This window comes from Culex pipiens, chromosome 2 (genome assembly GCF_016801865.2).
Source record: "Culex pipiens pallens isolate TS chromosome 2, TS_CPP_V2, whole genome shotgun sequence".
NCBI classification, from domain to species: domain Eukaryota; kingdom Metazoa; phylum Arthropoda; class Insecta; order Diptera; family Culicidae; genus Culex; species Culex pipiens.
In genome coordinates, this window is record NC_068938.1 from 113149078 (window position 1) to 113162198 (window position 13121).

General features: G+C 46.7%; 2 protein-coding genes across 2 annotated transcripts; one reads left to right on the forward strand and one right to left on the reverse strand.

Moving 5' to 3' along the window:
* Positions 1-1708, reverse strand: LOC120414708 (kelch repeat and BTB domain-containing protein 8-like). The gene is made up of 2 exons (XM_039576016.2): positions 1468-1708; positions 1-1411 (listed from the first exon to the last, which is right to left on the reverse strand). Exon 2 carries the CDS (start codon positions 1404-1406, stop codon positions 120-122), a length of 1287 nt encoding a protein of 428 aa, XP_039431950.1. The 5' UTR covers positions 1407-1411; positions 1468-1708; the 3' UTR covers positions 1-119.
* Positions 1709-10508: 8800 nt separating this feature from the next.
* On the forward strand, positions 10509-12917 carry LOC120414700 (cilia- and flagella-associated protein 53-like). Its single transcript, XM_039575999.2, has 7 exons — positions 10509-10692; positions 10755-10807; positions 10863-11039; positions 11635-11797; positions 11858-12286; positions 12350-12436; positions 12495-12917. The coding sequence occupies exons 1-7, from the start codon at positions 10642-10644 to the stop codon at positions 12858-12860; spliced, it is 1326 nt and encodes a 441-aa protein (XP_039431933.1). The 5' UTR covers positions 10509-10641; the 3' UTR covers positions 12861-12917.
* The last annotated feature ends 204 nt before the right edge of the window (positions 12918-13121 follow it).

Genomic DNA, 13121 nt, shown 5'->3' on the forward strand with positions numbered 1-13121 from the left:
TGGTTTAAACACTTTTATTCGGATGCTTGCGTAGTCAGTTACATAAATAAAAGTTGAAAAAGTTTCATCTTCAGCACTGTCGTTCTCGGACCACCATCATTGCAGTCGAACTCGTCGAACTAGGATGACGAAGAATACCAGTCGTAAACATACGGAACCGGACACTCTGGACAGCGGTTATTGCAGTCGTAGACTTGGTCCTCGTAGATAATGTGCGTCACGTACGTGGAGTCTGCCTCGATCGTTTTGTTATTTTTAGCAGCAACGTAATTCTGTAAAACGGGTTGCACTCCGGTGCCCTTCCATCGCAACCAGAAACCAACGTTGGTGTCTTTACAGCAAGCCATTTTCGGGAAAAAGATCGTCACCGATTGCTGTTCGTGCTGGGTCAAGTCGTAGCGAACGGTTAGGTTGCGCCGATGGAGGCGGCCGTAGCCTTCAACTATAAACTGCAACTCAAATTCCGATTTGATTCGTCCGTGCTCGGGACCAAACTTCTGGTTTGCTCTTAAGCAGATCTTGGCCCCTCGCAAGCAGATGCACTTGAGGACCTTCGTTTGAGATATGTACGAATACTCATGGGGTTCCGCAAGAAGTGCTTCCATTGATTCCGCGCACCCTCCAAGCGGCTGAACGTCCTCCGGCTTTTGCATGGCCTTCGTTCGAGAAATTGAAAGGATCTTGAAATCATAGCAAAGTCTCCCAAATCTGTAAACTTTCCTGTTCAGCTCAGCAGCAACATCGGCGGAGATTTCTCCTTTGTGGTGTTCGATCCAGGCTTGGATCGCTCGTTTCAGCTCAGCCCGAGTGCAGCAAATGTTGGAAGTGTCCAAAATCATTTGGACAGCTCTCAAAGGCAAGTCCACAAACGTGCTATTTTCGAGGTGCTCGTTCGCTGTTTCGTTGAATTTAGAGCCGCATTCGTCCTTGAGCGAAGGCAAGTCCCATTCAAATGCCAAGGCAAAGATCTTCAAAAGATCCCTTTTCCAAGACGAAATCCATTCCAATCGTTCAATCATCCACTCCCCGAAGTGAAATTTCATCTCAGAATTCATCAGCAGCATCTGGGCCAGCGAGTAAAACTCCTCCGCTTCTTCCAGCGTCCCATTTGCACACGGGACGGTTTTGCCCAGATAAACGACCTCCATTATTTTGAGGAAAATCGAGTACGGAACTCCCGGCAGGCGGATCTCCTTCTTGGTCGCCTCCACAAACGAGCCGTACAGCATCGACCGGAAGTAGTCCGACACGGTGGCCAGAATCACGCGGTGGCCATGGAACGTCTTGGTCTCCGCGGATGTGCCGTCCCCCTCATCGTTGTCCAGCACGATCGCAACGTCGGAAAGTTCCGGATCGTTGAACAGCGTGTTTAAGTATTTTGAAAATCCTTTTCCGACTAGAGCCATGTGTCCTTGAAGTAACAAAATAATTATTGTGGAAATGAAGATTTCGGCATTCCATTCTTACCTGATTTTTCGACGGATTAAGTTAAAGAATTATGAATTTTGTTTATTTTCGATTTTCAAAATATAATTCTACAGCAGTTAAAACCTGTTAAAACCAACAACACGGTGCACTGTAACGGACAACAAATTTAACAAAGTGTAGTTTTTGATAAGCGTGTGTTGTTTATGAATGTTAAAGTTAATTTAATACACGCTCATTTGAAAGTATTCCGATTTAGCACCTAAATGAGACTCAACATTTAAGAAAATAAGGTTTGATGTTAAGCGTACGACGAAAAGCACTGTGAGATGGATTCTGCACGCCAAACGCCAAAATTTGCGCGCCAAAATTAGGTTTTACGCCGTGACGGTGGGCCTCGTGGCGCGGTGGTTAGCGGCTTCGGGCGCTTCGGCGGCCGATCCCTACACGGAGGATAGGCATTACACGAAATCGAGTTCGATTACACGAAATTCAGTTCAGGTACGATTACATACTTTCGTGTACACGGAGGATAGGCATTACACGAAATCGAGTTCGATTACACGAAATTCAGTTCAGGTACGATTACATACTTTCGTGTAAGAGGGGTCGAACTGGATTTCGTGTAAAATCGAAATTGAAATGTTTCACCGGGTGAAAATTGCATATTGCCTAGATTTGGGCGTTTTAGGATTTTCTTTGGAATACTTTGGAGAAATTAAATTTCAATTTAAATAGATTGAACAAGGTATTTATTTATTTAAAATTCTATGAATACAATAAATTAATGAAAAACGACTGATTTCACAATACTGTAATAGTCTTTTCTCGTTGTACACGCCCTTCAGCAGCGGACTGCTTTATGGTCAATTTGTCATTGTAGATACCAACGGTGGAACCAACCATCTCCGGAACGTCGTGAACGTCGGTCTTCACTTCATGTCCAGCAGCTCGTCCAGGTTTCCGCCGCGGTGTGTGAAACTTGTGGAACGCGCGATTTTTCTTCAGTCCGTCGGCATCGGCAGAATAGTCAAGGTTGTACATTTCTGTGCTTTTGGTCACGGACCGCCGGCGGATTTCGTGCAAGGACCTTGTTTTCTTTCGGCGCTTGGGATAGCTATGCTATGAGGCTACGCACCCGACTGCCCTTTAACTTCAAATCGCTCAGTCGGACATTTTTCCCGGTTCGGGGCCTGCGGATTGTCCGAGTAGATCGGGGTTGGGGGGCACTCGACCCGGAATGCTAGCGTGAACTGGAGCATGACAGAAAACGTCTTACGGAGTGGCTGCTGCGCTGTGAATAAAATAAAGTTAAAGATTGATTTCTAAATTTGCTTTATGGGAACATACCTAGCAGGCACGACTAACGGCCTGCAGGACAACTTCCGGTTTGGTTCTGTCACGCTCTTCACGTAATGGTTGCGAATGGTCTCACTGCCACTGTCGATCTCCACAGTGCGAGTGCGGACTATTTCTTGGCTTCGTTCCATTGTGGTTAGGTGTCCTTTAACTGCCGGGGACGTTCAATCCGGGTCGCGTTTGGAAGCATCATTCTCCGGAACTGGAGTTGAGCAGACCGTCCAGGAGTCGACCAGGGGAAGGAGGGGAATGTGAGGGTTGTGGGTGCGCAAGAGATTGCGACAGCACTTCAGCACCATTCATGAAGAGGAGAGACGCTACTGGTCGATATTGGTTGAGCGCGCTCTCCAGACTCAAGGCCACCTCTTGTGCCAGGGCCTCCATCTATGCAGGATTTGGGCCTTCCGTACACGGTTCCGGGAAAGTTGCGCTATGAATAAAATGAAGATGAGAGGTTGATGGCTGAAAATGTTTGATGGAAACTAACCAAGCTCCACGACTTCCGGATCATCTGCGGCTTTCGGAGCCAAGTCTGAAGCGCGAACGGGACGAGCATCTTCCGGAATGGTTCTTCGTCGTATTCGTCGCATTCGCGTTTGTTTCCTCTCTCCATAATTTTAGGTTTTTGGTAGCTGCTCTTGCTGCAGCGGGTGCAACCTGGAAAGCGGGAAACATACATTTTATCAGTTAAATTAAATAATTACTAGTGAGAACGACATACTTACCGTCACGTAACTGTTCGTCTCGTGAGTCCTCGCCGGTTTGGATTGTACACTGTTGGTTCTGGTCAACTCCTTCTAAAGCATCTGAGACCGCCGCAGCCAGCGTGAGGACGCCACCTCACCGCGTACTTGCTGCGGCTGACCGGTGAGAGGGACGATCGCGTTTGGAATCAAGAAACGCTGCTGACGGGAGATGGTGACGGGTGGACTTGTTGCTGGTTCACACCGGTGAAAGAGACGCTTCGTGCTTGTTCCGGCTTCTGCTGGAGTAGAGGGGGGACGGGACCAGCGGGACGACTTGCTTGTGATTTCTCGGATGTACTCCGACGACGAGGATCGGCGAGACTTTTTGTGCTTGCGGGTGGGGACATCCGGTGAGACGGAGCACTTATAGTTACTGTAGTTGTAGCTGCTACTGCTGATGATGTTTTTTCCGCTTTCTTGAGCAGCTTCGCTGGAATTGAGCGATTTCTTCCCCGAGGGTCCAGCCGACGCGCACCTGATTCGTGCCGGACTCAAATCGGCCGGGACTCAAACTGAACCGGGTTGTCTGGTGAAAAAAATAATGGATTGTGTTAGTTGTATGTCTTCTTGCCTTTTCCGATCTTGGCCGACTTCGAAAAATCATTGCCGGTAGATACAATTCCGCTTCCCCCAGACCGGGGAACCAAAAATTTAACCGGAATTGATTACAAAAGTGTTCACCAGCCCGCAGTTCTTCGTTTCCGGCTTGGGGGAATCGAAATCTTTAATTTCCAGCTCTTGGCAGACAGATTTCAAAAAATCATTGCCGGAAGGTACAATTCCGCCTCCCTCAGACCGGAGAATCAACCATTTAATCGAGACTGGCCATAAAAGTGTTAACCAGCCCAGAATTCTCTATGATCCGGTTGGGGGATGCGGAATCATGCATTTCCCGATTTTGGCCGACAGATTCTCAAAAACATTCCGGAAGAACGAATTCTACGGTTCACACGGAAACCGGTCACAAATGGTCCACCGTTTCGGAATTCTTCGTTGTCTGGTTTTAGGGAAGCGGACGGAATCATGCAATTCCGGATTTTAGCCGACACATTGCCAGGAATTGTGCCGGAAGGTTCAAATCTGGTTCCCCCAGACCGGGGAACCAAGAATCTCACAAAAAAAGGTGCAGGTGGTTATGTTACACATGACCAGTATGACAAAGAACTTTGCAAGATGATTGTTGAAATTTTCGATTAGAATGTCCGGTCCAAATTCCCCTCTTATAATAACCGTCCTATCGAACTTAGGGGACGGAAATTGCAAGTGGAGCTGAAATAGAAATCGAAGTGAAATCAATTTACTTTTCTTCACCACTCGAAAGTTACCAAGATGCGGGAATGTTTTTACAAGGCCGTTGCAAGCAATCGGCGGCAGTAAAGGAAATTTGAACAGCAGACATTAAAAATTACCCTTTACAGGGCTCTTAATGATTACAAGATAGTTATTCTAAATTTCCAGAAACAGATTTTCACAGTGGCACAAAAAAATGTGCATCGCAGTAGTCTATTTATTACTTCCTGCCTAATAAGCAATATATTTTAACTGCTTAATTTCAGATAATGGCCAAATGTTACTTTTTATGTCCAGTATCAAAAATCATAAAGTTTGATACCCATATTGCCCCAACTCTTACGGTCCAGCAAATGTCCCCCCATCGGAACATCCGCGGGGCCTCCGGCCACTCCGGATTGTGGCCACTACTGCCGAAATGTCAAATTTCATGTCCAGTATCAAAAACCATAAAGTTTGATACCCATATTGCCCCAACTCTTACGGTCCAGCAAATGTCCCCCCATCGGAACATCCGCGGGGCCTCCGGTCACTCTGGATTGTGACCGCTACTGCCGAAATGTCAAATTTCATGTTCAGTATCAAATACCATAAAGTTTGATACCCATATTGCCCCAACTCTTACGGTCCAGCAAATGTCCCCCCATCGGAACATCCGTGGGGCCTCCGGCCACTCCGGATTGTGGCCACTACTGCCGAAATGTTAAATTTCATGTCCGGTATCAAAAACCATAAAGTTTGATACCCATATTCCCAAAACTCTTACGGATTGGCAAATGTCCCCCCATCGGAACATCCGTGGGGCCTCCGGCCACTCCGGATTGTGGCCACTACTGCCGAAATGTCAAATTTCATATCCAGTATCAAAATCCCTAAAGTTTGATACCCATATTGCCCCAACTCTTACGGTCCGGCAAATGTCCCCCCATCGGAACATCCGCGGGGCCTCCGGCCACTCCAGGTGGTGGCCAGTTCCAATGATCGACTCCCGCGACTGGCATGTCTTAGCTGGTCCTGGCCTCCAAGCCATCTGCTCCCGGACCTCCAGGCAGTCTGCTACTGGGCCACCAGGCCATCTGCTTCTGATGTGTCCTCGTCGACGTCCAGCAATAGAATGAATTTTCGGGACCAACCGAGCCGAGTTTTGTTGGCTCGTCGACGATCCGAAAATTATGAGGTGGAGTGGGGGAGATTTTAGATACATCAATCTCACGTCTCTCGATTGACTGATTGGGAAACGTTCGTTCATCCAACAAGCGTGCACCAAAAAGAGGGGAAATTTGCCGAGAGGGGAATTCGTCACGTAACGTTTTCGCTTCGCGAAAATTTTGGATTGACACCACGTATAGAAACCTTAGGACAAAGTTCTTTGTCAAAATCGGCCGCAAAAGGGGCACCGATACAGAATTCTACGTTCTGCGGTTTGGGGGAAGCGAAATCTTGCGTTCCCCGATTTTGGCCGGCAGATTGCCAAGAATTATTCCGGAAGATACAATTCCGCTTCCCCCAGACCGGGGAACCAAGAATCTAACCGAAACCGGTCACTTAAGTGTTAGGGAAAGTGGAATCTTGCCTTTTTCGGCAACTCGAAGCTAAACTTACCTAAGCACTTTCTTTTGCCACCAGCTCCAAATTTGCACTATAGTTGGTGCACCGCCGCTACAACCTGCTGCTGCTGTTGCTGCTGAGGGGGCATTTGCATTTGCGAAGCGGCACAGGCCGTAATCGATGCCATCAAGTCGGTAAACGAACTTGGGCTGATGGGACCGCCGCCGCCCATGACCGGGCGAATGTGGTTCTGGTGCAGCTGATGGCGTGGATGTTGGGGCTGGTGGTGGGGTGGGAATGAGCCGTAGTTTGGAAGGGCTGGCTGGCTGGGTTGTTACTATTGCTGCTGCTGCTGGACCGGACTCCTCATCGGCGGTGGAATCAACGGTCGGCCCTGGCCCTCAGGTGCTGTGCCATCTGGGGACGAATCTGCTGACGAGTTTTGGAAGAGGCAAGATTGAGTTTAGAAAAAAAAAATCCTTACGAAAATAATCATTTCAAACCAACCTTTTGTGACTCGGCTGCTTGCCGGACGTGATCAGCTTCTGCTCGTAGAACAGCTCCTACGTAAACTTGATGATCGCTTCGTGCGCTCGGTACTTTTCGCACAGCAAGATCTTGCACGAGAAATCGTACGGGTAGTGATCGTACAGGTGCTCCAGCAGCGAAATGTCCAACTTGCGCTCCTTGGCATGGAGTGTAACACCTAATAATAAAAAAAAAGAGATAATTTAAGGTTAGTTTTAAGTTTGAAAATCCCGCCGGAAGATAGATTTGCACTTCTTCCAGAACAGCATTCAACAATTCCTGGAAATTCGTTTTGAGGGCGTGTCCCAAATGTTTTTGTGGCTGGATTCGGTTGATTTCTTGGTTCATCGGTCTGGGGGGAGCGAAATTCTATCTTCCGGCTGGAACATAAACAAATCTGTCGGTTGCGGCTGGAAAGTAGAAGATTTCGGTTCCCCCAGATCGGAAAACCAAGAATTACAGGTCAGTGAATGTTTTTGTGGCCGGATTCGTTTGAATTCTTGGTTATCCGGTCTGGGGGAACCGAAATCTTGCACTTTTCTGCCGCAACCGACAGATTTGTTTAAGTTCCTGCCGGAAGATAGAATTTCGCTTCCCCCAGACCGAAGAACCAGGAAATCAACCGAATCCGGCCACAAAAACATTCACTGGCCCGTAATTCTTGGTTTTCCGGTCGGGGTGAACCGGAATGTTGCCTTTTCCGGCAACTGTTCCCAAATTGGCGCAAAACTTACCATTTCAACTCCTCTGACCACCAGAATCCAAATTGCACTAAGTCCCGATTTGACAGCGGGTGAAACGATTCCGCAGAATCTTCAAAAATTTTCTAAGTCCAAAAGTTACACCTTTTTCAGTTCGGACCCCTGAACTGGTAAAGGTGTAACTTTTACACTTTTTGCAGTTCGCATTTTACACCTTTTTCAGTTCGAGGGTTGAAACTAGTCGGTGGTGTAAAATCGAACTGCAAAAAGTGTAATGCTGATTCTCCGTGTAAGTTGCTATGAAGCGCGGGTTCGATTCCCGCCTTATCCTCCTGGTCTTCTATCAGATGGGGAAGTAAAACGTCGGTCCATTTGCGTAAAAGAGGTTTTGGGTGACTCACCGCACATAACCATCGGACGCCTAGAAACGAGCAGAAACTAGAGACCCTAAATAGGATCTCTACAAAAGACCCGGTCGTTAAAGTGGATTGCTTTGCTTTTTTTGCCTTGACGTCATTTGACAGCTCTCGTGCACTGTTTACATGGTTTTGTCCTGGTCAAGTCCTTGTAAACAGTGCACTCCTTCTAACCTCCAAATAGAGTCGGCGTAAAACCTAATTAAATTAAAAAATTATCTGTATCAGCGTTTTCATATTAGAGGGCTTTTGTTAATTTGATTTGGTTAACCGCGGTGGATTTTCTTGAAATAATTCGAACTGTCAAAAATCCACCAAGTCAGTTTTTGATGAATATTCATCAGGTTCACATTTTTACACATTTTTTATGTAATATTACACATATAAAGAGGTAATATTCAACCTAGCAAATTTTCAACATTCCAAAATTCAACTTTTTTTTCTGTGTAGCGCAGTGTCGGCGTGCAGCACCAACTGAGGAACGATTTACCCCGAAAAAAGGTCCGAAAATTTGAGGTAAATGTAAATGATTCGAAAAGTTTCGATAGTTAAATACAACAACTTCCAGCAATAATGATCAACGGCTACCGCGGATTCGCCGAGTACGCGAAAGATCTTTTCAACGAGCCGGCCCTCGCGGACGTGGTCATCCTGCTGGACAATGATCATCAAGACCAGGAGAACGGTACGGAAAGCACCCGGACGTTCCACGGCCACTTCCAAACCCTGCTCGGGGAGACCGAAAAGCGCGAGATTCACCTGAAGGACGTTCCGTACTCGACGTTCGAGCTCTGCGTGCGGTTCGTGTACTGCGGCTGGGACGATCGGCTGGCAAAGTTAGGAGTTGGGAGAGCGAAATCTGGTGGATTATCAAGTTCGCGATCGAGATGGACGTGGATCAGATGATCAAATTGAGCATCGAGCACTTTTCCTTCATAGCCAGTTGTGGCCTGAAGATGGACGGATTTCTTGAGGCGTCGCTTGCGACGGTTCAAAAGATAATCGCCGTAAAATTTATGAGCTGCTCGAAGGGTGAACTTCACGAAGCGATGACCCGCTGGGTTACAGCCAACAAGAACGGACTTTGCACCAAGAAACTCAAAGCTGCAGCCAGCATACCCGCAGCGAAATCTCCGCAAGAATCGCTCGATACGTCACGCGAATGCTCGTTCTCGTCGGAAATGGTTTTCCACCTATGTCTGAACCTTTTCGGCGTTACTCTGGCGTTCAAGAGTATCGAAAAAGTTAGATCCGAGCTGATCGTCAGCCGAAAGGTTCGCATCGATTGCGACTTTACACTGCCGCCGCAGCAGGTCGGCAACACGCTCATTCGAAACATTTTCTTTCTTCAAGCCGATCAAGGTCTGTCGCAGCAATACTCTGAACGTCACCGTAAAGTGGACCGCTTCCGGCGGCGGAGTGCAGCCAACGGTGTACCTTTTTGGTACTGCCAATAAGGACTACGTTTACGTGCGGTCGTCTCATTGTACGTATTTCACGCTCATCTTTTGTCGCAACTAGATCCCGGCGTGCTTACGCTGCCAGGAGGATTCCGAGTGTTCCGACTCCAGCTGGTAATGTGGTCTTAGTTTAGCTAAGTGATTAAGGGTAAATACTTCTCTGAAGGTAATTTTTACTATGCGAAGTACGATTTGAATTGATCTTGTTAGTTATAATACTTGTTTCTTGGACAATAAAATGTACCGATGAATACATTCTTTAAAATCTGATCGTAAAATAAAAAAATAAAACCTTACCATTTAATAATTATTTTAAATTTTCTTCTTTTTTGTGTAACAAAGCTAATAACATGATTATCCGTCGAACAATGCGGTAATGCGATTTAGGGCCGGTATGCTCTTCAAAAGAAAGGGTGTCAAGAAACAACTTCACGAACGGCAGAACAAAAGAGAGGGAACGTTTTCTTGGGGCTTTTCTTCACCCTCTCTGGCTTGCTTTCGCTACCGCTTCTCTCCATTTGATTTTTTCTTGACCGGTTTCTTCTGAAGTGCATTAAGATTAAGATGAAACGAGGAAGAAATGGTGGTCCAAATCTGGGCTTACTCGGGGCTACCCCTGGAATCAAAGATTGACCCATAACAAGGCTAAATTCCAAATTTGAGCTCATTTTGATCACGGGATCCCCTCCCTCTAATCACTTGAAGTTTGTATGGGAAAAATCGTCAAAATGTATGGAGAAAAGCAACTGTTTCTCTTTTTTACCTGTGAAAATTAAATTTTGAAAAACTTTCCCGAAGACACCTTATTTTAAGGATGTTTTTTCTAAAAAGATATTTTCTTCCGAGAATGACCATTTTTGCGCGGCCAGCTCTCTTTTGTCCCTGGTTGTAGTAAATATTAAAAACGTGGTGAACTAAAAACAACAACACCACGTGGTCTTCTTCGATCTGGGGGCCGAATATGTTATGGCAACCTAGATGGGTGGCGGTTGGTTACCGCGTCGCGACGCCGCGTGCTCAATGTGTGCTAAATTCCGAAACCGGAAACGTAGCAACCGTTGCAAACAGTTTACAACGTTTTTGAGTTGTTTACTTCGCCTGCCCAGCGCTGCCTTGCTCTGAGATCAGAGAAAACGAAATTTGCCGATTGGAGTTTAAACATTAGAAAATGGATTTTTTCTTCCCGGAAATTAACATCAAACAGGAAGTGCAAAAATTGGTAAAAACTTTCTAGTTGTGAACTGATATCTTGCGTTAAAAAGGTGATGTTTTGAATTTCAGATGCGAAATGCCGACTTGGCCTACGAGCAACAGCAGGAGGAAGAGCGGAAAAGGCAAATTATTTAAAATAAATTAAAGTAATCAGACTAAACATGCAAACAATTACAGACTTGAGCAGCAACTGCAAGAAGAATCGGAGCGGGAGGAGAAAGCGATGCTGGAGAAGCTCCAGCAGCAGCAAATGGAGCGTCTCAGGGCGAAGGAAAACGCTCTGATTGCGTTGAAACAGGACAAGGAACGGCAACGGGAGGAGTTTTTGAAGGCTAAAACGATTCAGTTGAAAATGTAAGTTTTTGGAAATAATTTGCTACTTTTCCTTCAAAAACGATGAAAACATTTTTGATTAGTTTTGAATTGGGTTGAAAAAATATCAATAAATTAAGTAATGATATCGCAAAGCAGGGTTGCCCGATTTTCAAACATATTTCAAAGGCTTCTTATAAATTCTATCCTATTCTCTATCTAATGGTAAAAACGATTTCTCATTGAAAAGTTTAAAAATGTTATTGAAGCAATGCAATACAATCCACATTAACGTCCCCGGGTCTTTTGTGGTCTCTGTTGCAAGTTTCTGCTCATTTCTAGGCGTCCGAAGGTTATGTGTGGTGAGTCACTCAAAACCTCTTTTACGCTAATGGACCGACGTTTTACTTCCCCATCCGATAGAAGGCGTGATCAGGCAAATCTCGTCTCGAAAAATGCCACCGTCTGGGATTGAACCCAGGCCGTACTGGGGTGAGAGGCTACCACGCTATCCACTGCGCCACCGGACCCGGAACGATATCTCAAAAAGTGTTGCCAGATCCCTTTTTTTTACTACTTACCCAGTTTTAACTGGTAAAAGGCATAAACTTGACATACATTATTTGATTCTTTTTAGCAATAATTGCGACGAAATCCGAACGTACATTCAGCAGAAGCACCACGAGGAAGCGAAGCGCTGCCAACTGGCCCAAATTGAGGAGAAGATGAAGCTCAAACAGGCCCGCAAGGACGAAGAAAAAATGTGGAAGGAAATTCACCTCCGAAACTACAAGAAAGAGGTTTGAGGATTTCGGAGCTTTAGATTTTGAAATTTAAACATTTGAGTCTTTTGTTACCAGCTGGAACGTGACACGCTGGAACTCCGCGCCCGCAAGATCAGGGAGGAAAAAGCCTTGCTGGACATCAAGGAGCAAATCAAGGAGCGGGCCCTCAAAGCGGAACAGGAACGGATCGAACTGCAGGAGGTGCGCTGCAACTCGTTGCCGTTTCCCGACCATGACGGCAAGCTGATTCAGCTGAAAAAGACCGACCTGGCGGAGAAGCTGCGCCAACAGATGGAAACGACCCGGATGCTGCAGAAGAAGCGCGACGAGCAGGAACGGGAAGTGGTGCGCACGCTTAACGAGGGCATGCAGCGGGAGTTGGAACGCGAGAAGAAGGTGAGGGACGCCGAGCGGGAGACTCTGGCCAAACAAATCAATCAGTATTACCAGTACTCGAAGCACGTGGAGAAGCAGCGACTGGTTGAGGAGGCCAAGATGGATAAGGTATGGGGAAGGGAGGGATGGAACATGGTTCTTTCTTTTTAACACAAATCCTGTCGATTTTAGCTGATTCGAGATGTTCGCCAGCAGTACGACCAAGCGGCGGTTGAAAGTTGCCAGATGGCGCTGCGCAAGCGATGGGGTTTGGCCGATGTAAGATTCCGGATTTAAAATAGTTCATAGCAAACCCCAACAAACTCTCTCTTTGAAGATCGTTTACGACGGTCAGCGCAAGCAAATCGCCGAAGCCGAGGACAGACGGCGGCGCGAACGTGAGCAGGAACTTCAGGAGGGCATTCGGGAGCGTGAAATCTACGAACAGCACCGGAAGGCAAGCTTCGAGGCCGACAATCGGACGCAGCTGGCGGTGAAGCAGTATCGGGACACGCTCAAGGAGCAGATCGTGTCGGCGGGTCTGGAACGGGAGCGCAGCAAACGCCACGACCAGATGCTCACGAACAAGCTTGTGGAGGCCAACGCCCAAGAGTTGGACTTTGTGCAGACGTACGTGAAGGGATCGTTTGATAGTCATTTCAAGCAGCATCCGAACGCGTCGTTGCTGAAGAAGAAATTATGATTTTGTTTCATTGTGTATCTTAAATATATTAATATCGCGGTTAGCGATTGCTATTCAGAGCGTTGCACGAATCAGTCTAATTAGCTTCACCGGAAAGCCGCGTTTAACATAATTTTCCAAAGTTCGCTTCTTTTCTGAATCGTACGCCGCCTTGAAGTCGTTGCAGGTTGTACTCGCAGAACTTGTCGAGGATTCCACACTGGTTGCTTGCTCCACAGAATGCGGGAGAGTACTATGTACGCTGAGTTGAGGATTGCGATG

Coding starts and splice junctions, on each gene's coding strand:
- LOC120414708 (XM_039576016.2), bottom strand. CDS start 1,406: ATGGCTCTAGTCGGAAAAGGATTTTCAAAATACTTAAACACGCTGTTC.
- LOC120414700 (XM_039575999.2), top strand. CDS start 10,642: ATGGATTTTTTCTTCCCGGAAATTAACATCAAACAGGAAGTGCAAAAA. Junction 11,040..11,634: donor AAAACGATTCAGTTGAAAAT/GTAAGTTTTTGG, acceptor GATTCTTTTTAG/CAATAATTGCGACGAAATCC. Junction 11,798..11,857: donor TCCGAAACTACAAGAAAGAG/GTTTGAGGATTT, acceptor TTTTGTTACCAG/CTGGAACGTGACACGCTGGA.